Genomic DNA, 21,029 nt, shown 5'->3' with positions numbered 1-21,029 from the left:
ATTTGTGACATAGGCGGTATTCAAATATACAGTACTGTTACCCCTAGATCCTGACAGAGTATATACATATGATGGGGAGGGGACTGTACATTAGGAGGGGGTGGGTGGGTGGGAGGGGAATATACATACGGCGGGGAGGGAAAATATACATGCGGTGGGGAGGAGACTGTCTATTAGGAGGTGGTGGGGGTTTTGGGCATTTACGGTGGCCAGTTTCGAATTGCAGCCTCCCGTAGGTGCTCTTTAAGGGCGGTTTTGAATGTGGGCAGGGATTCACATTCCTTTACAGCTTTGGGTAGGGCGTTCCACATTGTTGTGGCATAATTGCGAAACGTGTTTAGTCCCTTGTTTGAGCCGAATCTGGGTTTAACATGATTTGTTGAGCTTCCTCTGGTGTAGTGGTTGTGGTATTCACTGACCTTTGGGAAGTATTTTGACATGTACATGGGCACCCCGGTCGTATAGTGTATCTTGTAGACCAGGCCCATTGCAAGTTGCTGTACTCTGTCGTCTACTCTAAGCCATCCTAGGTTGGCAAAGTGGGCAGGGGTGAGGTGGGTTCTGGGGTTCAGGTCAAGTAGTAGTCTGACCAGTTTGTTTTGTGATGTTTGTAATTTTGTTTTAAGCGCCTTTGAGGTGCTTTGGTACCATGAGGTGCACGCATAGTCATAGTACCCTTGAATGAGTGCTCCTGCCAGAGTCCTCAGGGTATTCTTGTTTACCAGAGAGGAGATCCGGTACAAGAATCTAGTTCGTTGGTTGACTTTTTTTATTACATTGGATGCCATTTTGTCACAGGAAAGATTTGCCTCTAGGATGGAACCCAGGTAGGTAATTTCGTCTTTCCTTGTGACAATATTGTCACCCACTGTAACTGAGAAGCCGTCGGTCTTGCTGAGTTTGTTATTTGAACCGAAGAGAATGGACTCTGTTTTGCCCATGTGTAATGATAGTTTGTTATCAGCGAGCCATATGCAGATTTTGCCTAGTTCCGTGCTGAGGGTTTTTTCAACCTGCAATTTGTTCTTGTCAGAGACCAGCAGGGCTGAGTCGTCCGCAAACAGGAACAAGTTGCAGTCACAGGCTGACGACATGTCATTTGCATAAATTAGGAAGAGTAGCGGTCCTAGTATGCTTCCTTGTGGAACACCACAGCTCACTGTGAGGGGGGGGGATAGAGTACCGTTTACCTCTACCATCTGTTCTCTCCCCTCCAGGTAGGATTGCATCCAGCTCACTGATAGGCTATCAAAACCAATTGCTTTTAGCTTGTCCATTAGAATGGAGTGATTGACAGTGTCGAAGGCCTTTTGTAGGTCCAGCATGACCATGCCGCAGTATTTGCCAGCGTCCACCTCTTGTTTGATGTGGTCGTTCAAATAGAGGAGGCATGTGTCAGTGGAGTGGGACGTTCTGAAGCCAGATTGGAATTCGTAGATTAGGTTTTTTTCCGCCAGGTACTTTTCGACCTGTTCGTAGACTATTTTCTCCATGACTTTCGAGATGGAGGTAAGAATAGAAACAGGGCGGTAGTTGCCTGGGTCTAATTTGCTGCCCTTTTTGTGTAGAGGGGTCACTCTCGCAATTTTGAAGTCCTTGGGGACGTGCCCCTGTTTTATAGAGAGGTTTATTATGTGTGTGATGACTGGGGTGATGGCGGCTGCTGCGTCTCTGAGGAATTTGGAGGGGATGTTGTCATGGCCAGTGGCCTTGTTAGGTTGGAGGGCGCTCAATTTTTTGAGTACCTCATCGGTTGTTACCATTTCAAGTTTGAAGTCGTCTTTGTGGACCCCTAGGTTTTTGTAGTATGCTACTTGTGGCTATGTTTGTGAAGAAAATGTTTAAGTAATTGGCTACATCCAGCTTGTCTGTGATGAGCGTGTTGTCCGTTTTTATGTTTATGTTTGAGAATCTGGTTTTAAGTTTTGTACTGCATCCTAGTTGATTATTGAGTAATTTCCAAAGTTTACGTGGTTTGTTTTTGTTTTCCTCAGTTTTGTCATTGATGAAATAATTTTTTGCAGTTTTGATCATGGAGTTTACGTCGTTTCTTAGGCTGAGGTTACACCTTTCGTATCATCTTCGTATTGTTTTCTTATACGCATCGCCGCGTATCGCCGCGACGTCATGCGCCTCGAGTCACACTTTCGTTTTTTTTTCGTTTTGTCACCAGAGCACACTGATGTAGTACACTGCCAAAGCAGTAGGTGGCAGTAGGTGGCAAACATGAAGGCAATTTCAACCAATCAGAACGAATGTGCCAATACACTTCCTGGAAGCTCCAGCAAAGAAAATGTAAATAAGGCAGGCGCCTATGCCGCGCCACCATCTTGCTCAATGCAGCAATTCTTTTTTCAGCAAAGCCTAATAAAAGTGCAATAAACAAAACGGATACATTCACTGTGTGTTCTGCCTGTCATTTGTTGATGAAACAAAACTAACATCAACACAAGTGACCACCAAGAGCGGATAGTTTAGGCTAAAAAACGATCGGATGCATTGTAGCATTGTTAGCTGCATGCTAATGTCAATGGAGTATTGTGGCTAGAAGCTACCGTTAGCTCACGCTACTTAGCCAGCATCAAAACTGATGATATCGCGAGCTATCAGTAGTTAGATAACATTAGAGACAACGCTGTGTGTATTAAACAAAGGTGAATAGATGACTGGGCCATTTTGTTTAATGCTTCTTAAGTTGAAAGAGGAACTCTGAGCTAACAGGGTCTGAATCCTGATAGCTCACGTTAGCCAGCTGCTCATGCCATCGGTAATGCTAGCAGAATGAATGGATGTAAACTTTATTTAACATATTGCATATGGGTACAATACAATACGGCTCAATACAAACAATTGTTAAGGGAATGCAGACTGTTGTAGCTTGGACTGGGGTCCTTATAACAATAACTTGACAACACATGGTAGCTGAAGCTATTTGGGACACGGAGCTCTGTCCCACACACACACACACTCTGCTGTCACCGGAAGGGCACGCAGATGGTATCTACTGCGCATGGGCGTTTTCGCAACAACGGCTAGCGTGCTGACTACACGCTGTTTGTCGACTCGTTTTTTTGCGTATCTCCAAACGCAAACACAATTTTGCGTTTCAGCCGTATCCACAAAAAAACGCCAAAATACGCGTTTCTGTGTAGATAGGACATGATACGTCGTCAAAAACGTATAAAAAAACGCCAGGAATACACTAGTCTAACCTCTGCCTTAGTCTGTTTCTTTCTAGTTTGAGTTCAGTCACGTGGGCTTGGAGTTCACTGCTCGTGCCGTGCTTTTAGTAAGCTTTGACTGACTTTTACGAAACTCAGAGCATTTTTTGTCTCTGGTTTTCATAGCGGCCACTTGCCGTCACGCTAGCCTCTAGGTCAGACAAACTCTAACCTTAACCAACTTCGAACGAGTGCCTAAGCTTAACCAGTGTAGAAAGAGGCGTCGGCCAATCAGAGAGCGTCTTGCCAGAAATGCGGCTACGGAAAGTATAGACACTGCGCATGCGCTGTTCTAGCACTTCCGGACTACAAACGTTCAGTTCCTTTTGTAGGAACTTGGGCCGGAAGTAAACACTACAGCTCCCGTTTGCATCGATTAGCGGCGCCATATCAAAAGAGTCCATTTCTGATTTAGATTTAGGTCAAATGATCTCGTTGGGGGCCGGGCATCAAAGAGGCTATAACGACTTTTAACTAGGCTGTTTTATATTATAGTTACCGTGTGTCTGCCTGAAAGTTGATGGTCGGTTGATGCTCCAAAATGTCTGAAACACAGCTCCTGAGAGTGTTTGTCAGTGAGCGGCTGGCGGCGGCTGCAGAGGAAATCTTTGGGCTTGTAGAAAAAACCATAACGGAATACCAGGAGGAAGTTGTCCGTTCTAAGAGGGAGATCACCCAGCTACGCCAGCAGCTCAATGTATTGAAACCTCAACCCGAAACGAGAATACACAGAACAGGTCTGTGGCTTGGGCTGTGTGTTGCACCAATGACACTACATGTTGTTATTTCGGTTATACCTACTCTGGAGTGTCCTACCACTAGCATGGGATGTCATGGCTACTGGGTGTGGTGTCCAGAGGTATTCTGGCTGATATCTTAATGTCTTATAAGGTCTTGGTGTGCTGCCGTGGTCAGGACATGGTAGAATGGTTGTAGGACATCCTTGGCCAGGGGCAGGGCAGTCCCACATATCCCCTGTCATGAAAATGAAAGATTGGTGCCAAATGAATATGATATTTCGGACAGATTTCCATTGTAGGAATTATTTCTCAGTACAATTGTAGAAATGTTTACATGTTGAGTTTCTATTTTTGTTCACTGTAACAATAATAGCAAATATCATCTCTCCTTTAGAACCACGCCAGATCTTAGAGGAACATTTCCCCACTCGGCATGAGTGGAATCCACTCCTGGAGGAACCAGATGACCATGAGCCCTTGTTACCGCAAGTCAAACAGGAAGCGATGGAACTCAGCGTCCCGAGGCTGGAGGCCCGCACGTCTCACGACTTGGAAGGTTACGATCAGTTAGAACTCCCTCTAGAGGCTCAGCCCCTCTCCCCCGACCTCAAGAGGGACTATGACGAAGAATGGGAGTCGGGTATCGGACCTCAGCTGGATTTGATACCGACCCATCAGAATCACGACACTCTCTGTGACGGATCGCCATCGGGAGAGGACACGGTGGACATCTGTGGCGTCTGTGGAAACTCCTTCGAGTCCAGGGATGTCTTGATCGACCATCTACAAACTCATGCGGAAGTCAAGTTTTGCCACGTCTGTTGCGCTTGTTTCAGCCGAGACGTCGATCTCATCAGACACATGCATGAGCGGCACCGGGGCGAGAAGCCGTTTAAATGCCACATCTGTGGCAAGGTGTTCCTCCGCCGAGACTACCTGGTGGTGCACGTGAGGACTCACACCGGCGAGAAGCCGTACCGGTGCTCCTACTGCGGCAAGGCGTTTGCTCAGAGCGCGTACCTCGGCGTTCACAAGAGGATCCACACGGGAGAGAAGCCGTATTGCTGCACGGTGTGCGGCAGAAGGTTCAGCAGCAGCACCGCCGTCAATCACTGTATGAAGAATCACAGAAGTAGCATGATCAGCCCCCTGCTGAGAGACTGGCCTCGTACTCCGGTTTCAGAGGCGACACTCACACTGTAGGCAAAAGTGGCCCAAATCTCGCTCATATGTGACTCCGATCTATTTTCACAACAGTGTGAACAGCACAAATCACATGGAATCTGATCTTTTCCATTCTGATTTGGCATATGTGGTCCTAAATCGGATACAGGTCTGATTTGTTTTAATTAGCTGGCCTCCACTGCAGTCAACTTATAAATTAAACCATAAACTGTGACTTCAATGTCCTCCATGTTTACTAGGGATGCACCGATCCGACTTTTTCAGTCCCGATACCGATACCTGGGCTTTGGGTATTGGCCGATACCGAATAGCGATCCGATACCCATTGTTCAATTAATAAACTGTATGCCTCACTTTATGCAAGCCAACATCAGGCTTGACTTAAAACATTACTTTCCTAACTTAGTGAAACAAAATGTAACAAATTAACACATAGATATAAATGTACTGAATTGTTATTTATTATTAAAATAATGAATAATCGTGCACCAGCAACTTGATACTCGATCTAGCTATTTTAGTCATATCGGGCCAATATCAATATATCGGATCGGTGCATCCCTAATGTTTATGTCCCCATCATCATTATTGTTAATTTGTGCATGCTCATCTGATATTAGCCACATTTAGTGTGAACAGCCTAACAATTTTTTTTATCTGAGCAATAAATCAGAATTGAGCACTAAGGCTTGCAGTGTGAACATAGCCATATAGACCACTGCAACACTTCTGGTATTCTGAAATCATCTGAGAGAGTCGGGGGAGAAAATGTATGAATGTGGATGAGAGCCTTGACTAAGTGGTTGTAGCTACGGCTGTGGGGGTGCTGGAGACATGATCCAAGGCTGAGTCTCCCGAACACAGAGAGACCAATCCCAAATCGATCTGCACTTTCTCTGCCGAACTATAGTCCCTTTTTCGCACCTACTCCTCAACTCCACATGCGCAGATTGCCCACTGAGTCTCTCTGGATTGTCCAGAGATCTAGGTTTATAAATCTGCAATAATTTCCTCCACCCGCTCTCTCTCCCATGAGCTCAATGTAACGCGGAAGTGCAGTGGTCTATAGTTTGGCAATTCTTAGTAAAAAAAATCTCTGTTCAAAGGGGCATCTAAGATCTGCATCTGCTTATGCTGTAAACATGCTGTCTCATCAGTAGGCTGCAGAGCTGCATTGATAGCATGTTGGGGGATCATTGGTTGATGTCATGACTTGAAACACTTGGAACAAGCAAGCAGATTTGGGAAGTAATGTAACAACAAGATTGAAAAAGAAATCCTCTCAAAAATATTTTTTATGGTTTTAGTAAATGTACAGAGTTGTGTTCCACCCTCTCCCCTGTTACAATTTATTTATCTATGTATCATGGTCTTACTTTTTGTAAATAAAATAAAGAATTTTCTAATACCGTTTTTAATAAAAACACTAAAGAAATAATCCAACCCAGCAGGTGGCGGTGTTTTCTTCACACTTGCCTGCGCCTTTCACACATAACCCGGAAGCAATAGATACTATTGTTTTCTATCTTTTCTGAAGCGACGGAAGGCTCGTCGTAAGCGTAACTCGTTCCTGTTTTTGTTGAACAGTCTCTTGTTTTTACCTAACCGTGGCTCTTATCTCTTTGAATTGATATCAACAATCGTCTACATTTCCTGCTTCACGGACCAGTCGCTGCTCCAACATGTCTGGAACGCAGTTGTTGAGAGTTCTCGTCAACGAGCGACTGGCAGCGGCTGCCAATGAAATCTTCGGTCTGGTGGAAACAACCATCATGGAATATCAGGACGAAGTAGTTCGTTCCAAGAGGGAGATCATCCAACTCCACCAGCAGCTGAACGCCTTCCACCCTGACGTGCGGCCACACCGGGAAGGTCTGTGTCGCTTTATAACGCGTTATTCATCCACCCAAACCGTGTTAAAGGAACCCACCCACATTATGGGAAATGTGTTTACAGTCTCCAGAGTCGGACAATAAGATAGGTATCATCTCTGTGCTCAAGGAAGCTATAAAAGGAGGAATGGTCTCACGTCAATACCAAGTAAAATATGAAAGAAGGAAGGGTCATCACGTCAATACCAAGACAACTATGAAAGAAGGAAGGGTCATCATGTCAGAATACCAGCGTTCTATTCGATTGAAGTCTATTAAAATTCAACCAATAAGCTAAGATATTCCTCTATTGATCCCCTTGGGTAAATTCAGGCATCATAGCAGCATGGGGGAGGGGATGTACAGGTCATAGAATTATAGTACAGTGGAGAAGTAAACATTTATATAGAATAAAAAGGCAGTGTAAACAATTATAATGAACTCTGGAGGACATGCGCATATGGGCAACAAGGTGCAATATGAGGGTATGTATGCCAATATATCAAACGTTAGCTTGTTAAGGCAATACATTGCAGATTATTCTGACATCTGAGGTAATAACCTGTTTAAATGACATGTCATGTGTCATAAACAAGATGGCTGATCAGATGTGTAGAGCCCGCAATCACAAGTTAATGTCCCCATGGCTGGACAAGTCTTCTTTAAACAAGTCAAGAAGAAACATCACAATAAATCAAGAACAAAAAACCCACCATGAAATCCAAAATAAATGTAAAATAAATAAATGCAACACTCCCAGACATACCCCAGCGAAGGTAAGGAAAAACCTAGCAATAGGAAAAAAGCACCACAGGCAATGTGGAGGAGAGAAACCTTAGAAGGGCCGTTCACGGGGGGATCTCCCTTCTTAGATGTCGGTGATAGTAGTGTTGCTATGGATGATCAAGAATAAAACGGGCGAAATAGTTGGTATGTAGATACATACGTGTAATAAAACACATATACATGCAATACTAACTGGGGTACACAAGAACATTTTTGAAAGATTTAAATAGAATAGGACTAAGAACAACAAAAGACAAAGCATAGGGAAATGGTCCTGAACAGAATACATACTCATGTGCAAATTGAATATGATTCTTGACATTTAGAGGCTAAATGTCAAGAATCATATTCAATTTGCACATGAGTATGTATTCTGTTCAGGACCATTTGAATTATGGGGGCGACGGACGTAGAGAGGATCGCATCATCTTGGCCATCACCACGGTCAGGACATCCACTCACAGGGAGACGGGGACAGGCGTTAGACAGTTTGCGTGTTTGTGGTGGGCGGACATAGCAATAGATACATGTAGTAAGCATATTGGAATCAGAAAGGTCTTTATTGCCAAGTATACTTTTCACATACAAGGAATTTGCTTTGGACGTTACTGGTGCGACATTAGCGGACAGACAGATAATACAATAAAGTGGTTGAGTAAAAATAAAATGAAATATGAGCTAAGTTAAGCACAATAGAATAATATATTTATGAAATAAAATATAGGCCAGGGCTGTACGACTGTATAAGAGGTTGAATAAAATTATGTGGGATATAAACTCAATTAAATATAGCTCAATAGATAGATATAGTACAATTATAAGTAAAAAATAAAATAGCAGTAGGCCAGGGCTGTGCAACTGGGCAGATGTGGTCAATTATACAATTATACACTAGTTAGAATGAAGTAACAATACAAGTATATAGTCCAGTAGGGTGTGTTAATGTAACACAGTGGGGGGGGGGGGTCAGTGAGGGTCCCGAGCCTTGTTGATGAGGCTCACTGCGTCGGGGAAGAAACTGTTCTTGTGGCGTGACTCGTGAGGTTTTGGCCCTGATGGACCGCAGCCTCCTGCCAGAGGGGAGTGACTCAAACAGGTTGTGGCCACAATTTTTTTTTTTTTTACTTTATTTTTTTGCGTTTATCGCTTTTCTGGTCAAGCATGACCGACAGAAACAGGTTGAAATGGGATGTAGAGCAGGGGAAGACACTCTGAGAAAATACGGCGGGTCCGGGAATCGAACTCGTGTACCCCAGATCCGTGACGAGCACGGTTTTCCCCGACGCAGAAATAGCGCAGAGATATGCGGTGAGCTACGGGAGCTCCCCTGTGGCCACAATCTTACCTGCACACTTCAGGGTTCTGAAGGCGTACAGGTCCTGGAGGGATGGCAGATTGCAGCCGATCACCTTCTCAGCAGAGTGGATGACACGCTGCAGCCTGCCTTTGGCCATGGCTGCAGCGTACCATACTGTGATGGAGGAGGTGAATAGAATAGAATAGAAGTACTTAACCCAGCAATTAACTAAAACAGGCATGGTTTAGACGTTGTAGGTCGACAGAAGACGGTATGAAGCTGATTCATGGCCTCAATGGTGCTCATAACCAAATGTGGGGGTAGAACAGTCACTGCAACCTTGGCCATCACCCCTGATCCCATTCAACTCAATGTTGGCCGAACTGAATGTTTCCACACTTGGCACCAATGTGCATTCATGCTTTTATAGTTTCCCTGTGTGTGTGTTCAGTTGCAAGCTAGCCTAGCTCAGCACAATGGAAGTGGATATGGACCACTAGCCTAGCTTAAAACTCCACTGTAGGGCTGGGCGATATGACGATATTATATAAATATCGGGTACAGTTCATTAACGATACACTTTTTAAACGTATCGTGGATATCGTGATGTTTTGCCCAAGAGGCTTGTGTCGCGTCAATCTGGTCCACACGTTGACACTTTTGAACAGCGCCGCCCCACACACACACTACTGCATCAAAAGTTACTACTTATGATAACAAAGGCATTAGTTTTGTGGCATTAACGTTATATAGTTACACTTTCAATAACATCAGCGTATTTACATAGCAACGACCGAGGTCGACCTATATATAGCAAGCATTAGTCGTTCATATCTCAGCCCGTGCTGACTCAGTTGTGCCCATTCTGCGGTCTGTTAATAAAGTTTTCAATCAGACAGATGTATGGAAAGGCTTTTATTATAACATCCGTTGCAGTAAAATCATTATGCCTCCAGTCGTTTTGTCCTTCTGCGGAGCTAAAAGCTAAACGTCGGCCGCGGCGAGCTACCGCTGCCATTGTTATTGTCATTGAGCTCTCCAATGGCGGAAGTAAAAAATGAATACGCGCTTGCCGATTGGTGCTAAGAACAGCAGGGCGGGTGCAAGCGATGTGACGTAATTGGCAGACGCGACTGTCAATCAAAATGATTCTGTTTGCCGTCTGAATGAATGAGAACGTTATTAACAGATTGCAGCATGGGTACAATACAGTACAGCTCAATACAACAACAGTCAACAGCGGACTGGAGGATGCAGACCAGAGAAAGACTTTCGTCTTGTTTACATCAGGGTCCCCCATTTTCAATTCATCATATTTCATATCTAAATCATATAATATCTCATTGCTAAAATATATGCAATATATAATCTAATAATCCAATAATCTAAATCTAATATATAATATAAAAATGCTAAATGCATGGGTATTTTATTTTGTCTTTAATGTTAGCTTGCAAACTCAAATACTGTCTTGGTAAGCCTCATAATGAATTTTGGGGAAAAAAAGAAAAACATTGTGATGCGTATCGTGTATCGCCGAAAGGTCAGAAAATATCGTGATATCATATTTAGGCCATATCGCCCAGCCCTACTCCACTGTATCCACTTCCTTTAATTTGTGCTAAATTAGGCTAGCTTGCAGCCACATTGCTTTCTACTGAACGCACAGACATTGGTATCTATCTTCTTGTCTGACTCTGGAGAAGAAGGTAAGCGCATTTCCAATAATATTGGCATGTTCCTTTTTTAAGGCTTTAGTTATAAAGTCAGTCGACTTAACTTGCACTGCTGGCAAGCTAACCGTTTGAAAACATCTCCACTGAAGCTTTGTCATACATAAGTACTAGGCTATCGTAGGCTATGTAAAGAAAGGTAATGTCTACACACAGTATATTGCTACTAGGGCTGACCTTCGATATTTTTTTGGCATTCGAAGCTTCGGGGCCGAGATTCGATTTTAATTCGAAGCTTCAAAAAAAATATTTTTTTATTATTATTATTTTTTTTTTTATGTTGTGGGACTTGTACAGCACTTTGTTCAACTTTGTCAGTGCTGTAAAGTTTAAACCTTTTTAAATCTTAGACAAACTAAACACTTTACTTCTATGAAATATTGTAAGCCGTCATTTGAGGCTTTATAAAAGCAGCACAATGAACACAAATCTGTCAGTGCCGAGTCCGACCTCATCTTAAATAACAAACAGCATTGATTGTTGTAATTAACAAAGACAGGCAGAGTTGATTTAAAAGAATTTTACATAATCAAATTTTTATTTTCATATTCGAATCCCATGCCCATCGAACGAAGCTTCGAAGTATTTAAGACAGCCCTAATTGCTACCCTGTACTTTATTACTATTTAACCCTTTCACTACCACACTACCAAAGGGTTGACCCAAAGTCTCACTGCGACAATACAGAAAGGGACCTTCTGTAGTGTGGTAGTGAAAGGGTTAAACAAACAACGTCTCCCAGGAAGCGCTTCATCAGTTTACAGGATATGATGTATGAAACCCTTTTATATAGGATCCATCAATCAGTGAATTGGCCAATAGGGATCCAGATGGACGGGTAAGGCTCGCCCATCTCATCTGGGTAGAAGATTCAAGTCCATCTTGAACAACAATACTATATAAAACAACAATCATACTAATTTTAAATAGCAAGATGCACCAAGAATATCATATGGCATACGATGTAAAATTATTGTAGGCTACGTTACCCTTTATTTATTTTTGTTAATTATTCGATAGGTAAACAGCAAGTTTACAACTCAAGTCAGCAAATTTCCTCTCTCTCCTCCAGAACCCCAACAGCTCTCTGAGGTGTTTCCTTCTCTGCAGCAGAGCTCTAATCTGGAACAGACCTCCATCCTGGATCAGGAGGTCCACGTGCCGCCACAGATAAAAAAAGAAGAGGTGGACGAAGATCTCTATATCATTCCAGACTTGGCGGCTGGTACTTCAAATAGTGTGTCAATCGGGCTCGCTCTGTCAGAACCACCCACTGACTGTCAGCTATTCCCATCCTACAGTGCTGTAACCGTGAGTGTGAATGATGACGGTCAAGATGACGGTCAAGATGACTGGAATGGGAGCGAAGACATGGGTTCGACACCATCATCCAATGAAGGTCCGGTAGATATTTCCATTATGGACCAAGAACTTGCTCTTAAAGAATCAAAGAATTGTCGTTTTTGTGGTAAATATTTCAACAAAGACTCTGATCTGATGAGACACATGTACGAACGGCACATGGGAGAGAAGGCCTTTAAATGCCCTGAATGTGAGAAGGAATTTGCCCGTAGAGACCACTTGGCCGTGCACTTACGAATTCACACGGGTGAAAAACCTCACACTTGTCGATTCTGTGGGAAAAAATTTGCACAGAGTTCAAATCTTAATGTTCACATGAGAACGCATACAGGTGAGAAACCTTACTTTTGCAAAACATGTGGCAAAATGGTTGCCCATAGCTATCATCTCAAAACCTGTGGTATGGCAGAGCCTAGAGGTGAAAAGACCTTTCGCTGTACGGTTTGCGGCAAAAGGTTTCAAACAGCTTTAAACCTGAAGGTGCATATGACGATCCACGCAGCGAGGAAACCATATTCCATCGTTTGAGAGTGTTGTTTCCAGAAGCCTCCTGTCTAAACAGAGACTGGTTTAGGTGTATTCAAGACTTCCATTAAAAGGAAATAAAAGATCATACATTGTTTTTCATAATCTTACCATCACTGGAAAACGTATATGGTTATTCCTTTGATGATTCACCTCTGCCATAGGCTTCCGGTGGATGAACACTACCACATGGATGCATGAAAGTGACCACATTTGGCCAATGCTAACATCAGAGCTGCATTTATTTTCATCCTCGGATACTGTATTACGTCACAATGGAATTCATCCTCGGATACTGTATTAATTACATCACAATGGAATTCATCCTCAGATACTGTATTACTCACAATGGAATTCATCCTCAGATACTGTATTACATCACAATGGAATTCATCCTCGGATACTGTATTACATCACAATGGCGAAACTTTTGAGAAAACAAGTGACGCATGAGGGCATTCTAGTCCAGTGTGGTGACCTTCATGGGTCAGTGTGGTGACCTTCTTGGATCAATGTGGTGTTTAAGACACATTTCCAGATACACTGGTAGCCTATGGCATTGGTGAATTGGCAAAGAATCTTTCAGTAATGGTACAACATTATGAAAAATGTGTGGCCTCAAGAATGACTTGGCTCTCATGTTCAAACACTGGTATTGCCCATTAGGTTCAGATATTGGATTCTGGGGTTCAAAAATATTTGTTCATCAAGAAAGTCACTTTTTTTTGTGTCACACAAATATAAACTAAAAATAATGTAACTTTTAAAACAATTTAAAAGGTGAGATGACTAGACAATAATGGACACACTGGTGAAGATTGTTACTTGGATGTAATCTTAGGTGAGTTGGAGCATTTGCTGCTCTAATATAAACCATTCATACAGTACTTTTCAAAACGATTATTACAAAGTGCTTTTACAAATAAGAAAATACATACAATCATAAAGAGCAATAAAATCACAGAAGAAATTAAAATCATACTTCCAACAGAGTAAAATAAGAATACAAAAATAGGAAAGTATCAATTAGGAGCAAGAATAAGGGTACATAAGTCTGAATATTATAAAAGAGTGTAATGTTTTTTGGGAAGTTACATTAAAGATGATACTGAATGATGTAGCATGTCAAGAGTTTGTCCAGCAGGGCATCTTTAGTGTTTAGGCTGGACTAGGAATATCCAAAAGGGCGCTGCCTGAGGATCTCAACCTACGATCCGATTGTAGAGATATGGGTCAACCCCTTTTCCCTTTACTACCCCTAAACAGGTTTGGGCCATAGTAATCCAACAACACTCCCAAAACAACTCTAGTGATGTACAATTAATAAAAGGAAGCCTTACATCTCCATAGGCATAAAGGAAGCCTTAAATCTCCATCGGCATAAAGGATGCCTTAAATCACCATGGGCATAAAGGAAGCCTTAAATCTCCATGGGCATAAAGGAAGCCTTAAATATCCATAGGCATAAAGGAAGCCTTAAATCTCCATAGGCATAACGGAAGCCATAAATCTCCATAGGCATAAAGGAAGCCTTAAATCTCCATAGTCATAAAGGAAGCCTTAAATCTCCATAGGCATAAAGGAAGCCTTAAATCTCCATAGGCATATCACAAACAACTTAAGTGTCAATGTCAAAACAGTTCAGAAAGTTGCCTTGAATTCCATTTGTGACGTGAAATCACTGTCCGTTCATGAAAAAAGAGGCATTTTCAAGATTTTTAAATTTTTTATTAAGGAAAACCCTTCATGGATTATGGAACATATGCTTTTGTTGGGAGTGTAACCGTTAGAGTCCCACGTAATGACAGCTTTTGAGGTGGCGTTTTCAAACGGTTACTAACATGTCCAGGTGGTTACTGCTATACCGCTTTTATCTGTGTTAAGATCAGTCAACCAATGTCCTCTCTCTCCTCCAGTCCACCAGCAGACTGTGGAGATGTTCTCCCCTAAGCATGACTGGAGTCCCATCTTGGAGGAGCGGGAGGTCCAAGCGCCCTTATTACCGCAGGTTAAAGAGGAGGCGGAGGAGCTGGGTATATTTCATGGGCTGGAGGAGGGCGGTCCCTCCGTTAGTAGGAACGTTGAGCTTAAGCCGTCGGATCCGACCACAGAATGTCGCCCCATCTCGTCTGCCCGCTCTGACGCCAACACCGACCGAGACGCCGGCTGGGGGCAGAGTGGAAAGGCCGAGCCGGGTCCGACGCCGTCCGGTCAAAGTCACACCACGCCCGGTTACGGAGGAGAGTCCATATCCACGAGTCATTTTGGATCACACGAAGGGACCACAGACTGTCACTGTGTCGTGTGTGGGAAAGGGTTCGAGTCTAGAGAAAGTTTGACCGATCACCTGCAAACTCACACGGATATGAGGTTTTGTCACATCTGTTGTAATTGCTTCGGCAGAGACATTGATCTGGTGAGGCACGTGGATGAGATCCACCCTGGCGAGAAGCCGTTCAAATGCCACGTGTGCGGCAAGGTGTTCGGCCGCCGAGAACATCTGACCATGCACTCGAGGATCCACACGGGCGAGAGACCCTATCAGTGTCCTTTCTGCAACAAGTCATTCACCCAGAGTGCATATCTCTGTGTTCACAAGCGGACCCACACCGGGGAGAAACCATATTGTTGCTCTGTTTGTGGTAAACGTTTCTATACGAGTAGTGCCCTGAAAAACTGTATGAAATATCACACGGGCGACCGGTCCTTTCATTGTCAGTACTGTGGCAAAGCATTTTACACAAATACACATTTACAGGTGCATATCAGAGTCCACACAGGCAGTAAGCCGTTCCACTGCCCTGTTTGTTACAAGCACTTTGCTCATCAGACCACCGTTAAAAACCACATGAAGACTCACAATAACAAAACACAGATGAAACAGAGGATAAAAAAACACACGAAAGACTGAGAACTGCATTTGATGTCAGAAGACAATGGAAGTAAACCTTTTCTGTGTGCTATGGCTTAGGAAGAAGTACAGTACATATATAATTTACATGTGCTTTAAAGATTTCTTTTTTTTTCTTAACCTTTCTCCACCTGTAGTTGCATTTGGTTTTACTTGCTCGCTTGATGGATTCAGGAGTCACCTGCTTCTTTGACCCTTTTGATTCTGTCCTGTGTTTTGGCTCATGGTAATTGTATGCTCACAATAGCAGTCCGTTGTTGTAATAAAAGACTTGTGAACAATTGGATTTGAGCTTATTTGTAATTATTAGGAAATAATTCAGATGAAAAAGGTCTGGGAAATGATGGGAAAAGATCAGCCTACATCATATTGTACTCTGACCAAAATCATCAAATCCAGACATTTATGCATGGAAAAATATGGGATTTTCAATTGTACGTATCATCATGGTACCATCATGCTATAATCCAATTTAAACCATGATACCGATAGTTATGTGGTATTTCCATAATTTATGGTCACTACTGGGCTGATACAGTATTAATGTGGCATATAGGGTTTTATGTGTATTTGTATTTATTTGAATTGAACTAGAAAAAGCCTCATTGAGATTAAAAAAAATACATTTTTTTTATTACAATTCCTGGTGAAAACGGACAGCAGCACATTTAACAGGATTGTAGACAACAGAACAATACAAATTAAAGACAAATGTACAGATCATTGAAATATAAATAATCTCAGTCACAAATAATCAAGTATATATATATATATACAGTATATCACATTTAATTTCATGCATTTCTGATCAAGTAAAACTTAAGGCACGGGCAATGGTGTTGATTAGCTCTTTAACCTGTTTGCTACCTGTCTACTACTTGTCTGCTACCTGTCTGAAGCTTTCCGCTTCGCTCAAAACCAGGCCAGAACTCCAACCATGATGAGTAACCAGTGAGTAAGCTAATGGATCAACTACACTACTAGCAAATATTTCATACAACTTAATGTCCAAAATATTCCTTTAAAATATGTCCATCCTGAGCCCAGTGTGATTTGTGGGTGCAACACTACCTAGGAAATACTGTGATACTTTTTAGGATACCACGATACTTTTTGTAAGGGATGTATGATGCTTTTTCTCAAAATTTTACATTAAATACGTAGATATAGATTAAATTGTATGAAATACTTGCTAGTAGTGTAGTTCATACAATGACATTAGCTTAATTTATGTAAATTAGTTTACCAGACAAAAAGTGTTAATCCACCACAACATGCAAAAAAATAAAAAAAAATTGTCACTTCTGGGGCTTCTGGCTTGGATAAAATGTTGTTTTTAGTTTGATGGTTTTAGTAATGTACAGTTGTTTTTCATCCTCTTGTGTTTCAACATGTGTTATAATTTATTTATCCTTATTTATTTTGATAAAATAAATATTTCTCTAATACCATTTGAATGAAGAAAACAATCCAATCAGCAGGTGGCGATGTTTCGTCACACTGCCTGTGAATTTCAGATAGAAACCCGGAAGCAATAGATCTATTGTTTAATTTCATTTCTACCCAAAACGACCCAGAGGCTGGTCTGGTAACTCGTTCCTGTTTTTGTTGAACAGTCTCTTGTTTTGACCTAACCGTGGCTCCATCTCTTTGAATTGATATCAATACTCGTCTACATTTGCTGCTTTACGGACCAGTCGCTGCTCCAACATGTCTGGAACGCAGCTGCTGAGAGTTCTCGTCAACGAGCGACTGGCAGCGGCTGCCAATGAAATCTTCGGTCTGGTGGAAACAACCATCATGGAATATCAGGACGAAGTAATTCGTTCCAAGAGGGAGATCATCCAACTCCACCAGCAGCTGAACTCGTTGCTGCCTGAAGTAAAGCTACACAGGGAAGGTTGGTGTGTTGTACATATTGACTGTTTCAAGTTCAAGTTTTGTTTTATTTGTCACAAAGAAGGTACATGTACATTTCAGTGAAATCTTTGGTTCTGTATCCTGAGATTGTGCTTCATACAGTAAAAAGGTTAAAAGAATAAGCCAAACTCTATACAAAATATACAGTATACAAATTAAAGTACAAAAAAACGTTTTCAAATGCATAAATTAGGTAGGGATGTAGTGCAAATATTTTAGTAATTGGGAACAAACATTCTAATTGGAGATCCAACAATACTGGATTTTTGGGTTCAATACGATATTTAAAATAAGAGCGATATAAATATATTGGCTGATATTCTTATATGTGTGTGTGTGTGTGTATATGTGGTCCCACGCCTTAAAAAAGTTGAGACATTAACTGAATTATATTTGATCTGGAACCAAACTAGTTTGCAGCATTGCATGTTCTAGTCTGTAATCTATTCTATTCTATTTCTAAATAGCTGAATCTCCACTAATGATGAATTCATCTTTATATTTAGGTAATAGATAGCTTAAAAAAAAGACATGAGTGAAGTCATTGGCAAAATGTCCGATGGCCTCTCTACTAACTTTAAACCATGTATTCAGTAAACAATGACGGAGTATTGTGACTGAGTTATATGTAAACAATGACTGAGTATTGTGACTGAGTTATATGTAAACAGAGTCAGAGCACGCTCTACTGGACAGTGGACAGACTGTGATGACGCCATTTCTAAATTACAATTATATCTCTATATATATAAAATTTTCATATTGGCCAACATATACACCGATATGTCTGTGATAGGCCAATATCGGGCAATTGGTAAATCGTTCAGGCTAATTATAAATGTTAATTTCCTGTTGCAATGTTTGCTAATGCGCTGAAAGGAAATACATTTGGGTCCAAATTGTTACCTAGCAACAGAATTCCAGTGAAACCATCTATAGACCTGGGGAGTGAGGTTCCACTGTGATCTATAGACCTGGGGAGTGAGGTTCCACTGTGATCTATAAACCTGTGAGAGGTTCCACTGGGATCTAGACCTGTGGAGTGAGGTTCCACTGTGATCTATAGACCTGTGAGTGAGGTTCCACTGTGATCTATAGACCTGGGGAGTTAGGTTCCACTGTGATCTATAGACCTGGGGAGTGAGGTATGCACTAAAAACTTGTCTATTTTCTGGGGGGAAAAGGTTTGGACTTAACATGGTGACAGGCTATTGTAGGATTATGTTACCTTTATTTTTTGTTAATTATTTGATAGGTAAACAAGAAATGTACAACTCAAGTCAGCAAATGTCCTCTCTCTCCTCCAGAACCCCAACAGATCTCTGAGGTGTTTCCTTCTCTGGAGCAGAGCTCTAATCTGGAACAGACCTACATCATCCTGGATCAGGAGGTCCAGGTGCCGCCACAGATAAAAAAAGAAGAGGTGGACGAAGATCTCTATATCATTCCAGACTTGGCAGCTGGTACTTCAAATAGTGTGTCAATCGGGCTCGCTCAGTCAGAACCACCCACTGACTGTCAGCTATTCCCATCCTACAGTGCTGTAACCGTGAGTGTGAATGATGATGGTCAAGATGACTGGAATGGGAGCGAAGACTTGGGTTCGACACCATCATCCAATGAAGCTCAGGTAGATATTACCATTATGGACGTGAACAAAGAAGAGAAGAATTGTCGTTTTTGTGGTAAACATTTTGACAAAGACTCTGCTTTGGTAAGACATGTGGATGACAATCACAGAGGAGAGAAGGCCTTTAAATGCCCTGTATGTGAGAAGGAGGTTGCCCGCAGAGACCACTTGGCCGTGCACTTACGAGTTCACACGGGAGAAAAACCTCACATCTGTGGTTTCTGTGGGAAAAGATTCTCGCAGAGTTCAACTCTTAATGTTCACATGAGAACGCATACGGGCGAGAAACCGTACTTTTGCAAAACATGTGGCAAAATGGTTGCCCATAGCTATCATCTCAAACTGTGTGGAACAGCGGGGCAGCGTAAAGGGGAAAAGGCCTTTCGCTGTATTGTTTGTGGCAAAAAGTTTCACACATCTTCAAACCTGAAGGTGCATATGGTGGTCCATGCAGCAAGGAGACCACCAGATATCATTGTGTAGCTTGGGGCTGTTGTTTCATCAAAGCCTCCTCTCCAAAAACTAACATGAAGATGGATGAGAGAGAGAGAGAGAGGTGTCTGGCAAGGTGTTTGACTGTAGAGAACATCTGACCATGCACTCAAGGATCAACACGTGAGAGACCGTATCAGTGTCCTTTCTGCAACAATGTCAACCAGATTGCATATCTCTGTTCATAAGTGGACCCACACTTGGGAGAAACCATATTGTTGCTCTGTTTGTGTATAGGACATAGTATACTTAAAACCATTTTTATTTTATTTTATAAATCTTCACTTGGTTACTTCCTGGGTTGATGGATTCAGGAGTCACCTGCTTCTTTGACCCTTTGATTCTGTCCTGTGTTTTGGCTCATGGTAATTGTATGCTCACAATAACAGTCCGTTGTAATAAAAGACTTATGAACAATTGGATGAGCTTATTTGTGTACATTAGGAAATAATTAAGATAAAAAGGTCTGACAGTACTAATGTGGCATATAGTTTTTATGTGTATTCTTATTTACTAGAAAAAGCCTCATTGAGATTACAAATATTTTTCAAGAGTGTCCTGGTGGCGTCTTTGCCAAATACAACGCCGTTCGGTTTCCGGGTTCCTCTGATTGGCCACTAAGCCCACGTGACGCGCTAGCACGGCCCCCTTATCGCCCACTCTCGCGCTGTGAAGCGGAGGAGCCAGCGGGGGCGAGGCGGTGGTTTCTCCCCGGCTCCGTGCGCCGCTCACTCTGTCCAGCTCCAGCAGCAGCGGCCGTCTTCTCTCCGAGGCGGCTCGTTCTTATTAATCCCCCATTGTTCAGGTCGACATGGTCGCACAAACACCCATTGGAGGAGTAGTGGGGGAGAAGAAGAGGAATATTTTTAAATAGCAAGAATTATCGACTGGCAACTCTGTGCTCGTCAGACATGTTAATGTCATGTATGTTGTGTATGTCATAAATGTCGATATGAATTGAAAATGGGGGACCCTGATGTAAACAAGACAAACGTCTTTCTCTGGTCTGCATCCCCTTAACAATTGTGTGTATTGCGCCGTACTGTATTGTAGGGCTGGGCGATATGACGATATTATATAAATATCGGGTACAGTTCATTAACGATACACTTTTTTAACGTATCGTTGATATCGTGATGTTTTGCCCAAGAGGATTGTGTCGCGTCAATCTGGTCCACCCCGTTCAAACTTTTGAACAACGCCGCTCCCACACACACACTACTGCATCAAAGTTAGTACTTATGATTAACAAAGGCATTCGTTTTGTGGCATTAACATTATATAGTTACACGTTATATAGTTACACATCAGCGTATTTACCCAAACATAGCAACGTCCGATGACGACATAGATAGC

At 42.2% G+C, this 21,029-nt stretch overlaps 2 protein-coding genes across 2 annotated transcripts; both read left to right on the top strand.

Moving 5' to 3' along the window:
* The first annotated feature begins 3,618 nt into the window (after positions 1 to 3,618).
* On the top strand, positions 3,619 to 15,906 carry LOC311234699 (uncharacterized protein). The gene is made up of 5 exons (XM_084321941.1): positions 3,619 to 3,958; positions 4,356 to 5,160; positions 6,816 to 7,018; positions 11,906 to 12,232; positions 14,637 to 15,906. Exons 1-5 carry the CDS (start codon positions 3,763 to 3,765, stop codon positions 15,629 to 15,631), a joined length of 2,526 nt encoding a protein of 841 aa, XP_084178067.1. The 5' UTR covers positions 3,619 to 3,762; the 3' UTR covers positions 15,632 to 15,906.
* A 1,297-nt stretch (positions 15,907 to 17,203) lies between these two features.
* LOC311234903 (uncharacterized protein) lies at positions 17,204 to 20,075 on the top strand. The gene is made up of 2 exons (XM_084322179.1): positions 17,204 to 17,531; positions 18,859 to 20,075. Exons 1-2 carry the CDS (start codon positions 17,342 to 17,344, stop codon positions 19,662 to 19,664), a joined length of 996 nt encoding a protein of 331 aa, XP_084178305.1. The 5' UTR covers positions 17,204 to 17,341; the 3' UTR covers positions 19,665 to 20,075.
* The last annotated feature ends 954 nt before the right edge of the window (positions 20,076 to 21,029 follow it).

The sequence above is a fragment of the Notolepis coatsorum genome (assembly GCF_963971535.1).
Source record: "Notolepis coatsorum genome assembly, chromosome: 9".
Taxonomy (NCBI): Eukaryota; Metazoa; Chordata; class Actinopteri; order Aulopiformes; family Paralepididae; genus Notolepis; species Notolepis coatsorum.
Note: the sequence above shows the minus strand (reverse complement) of the source record. Positions and strands in the feature narration are given on the sequence as shown.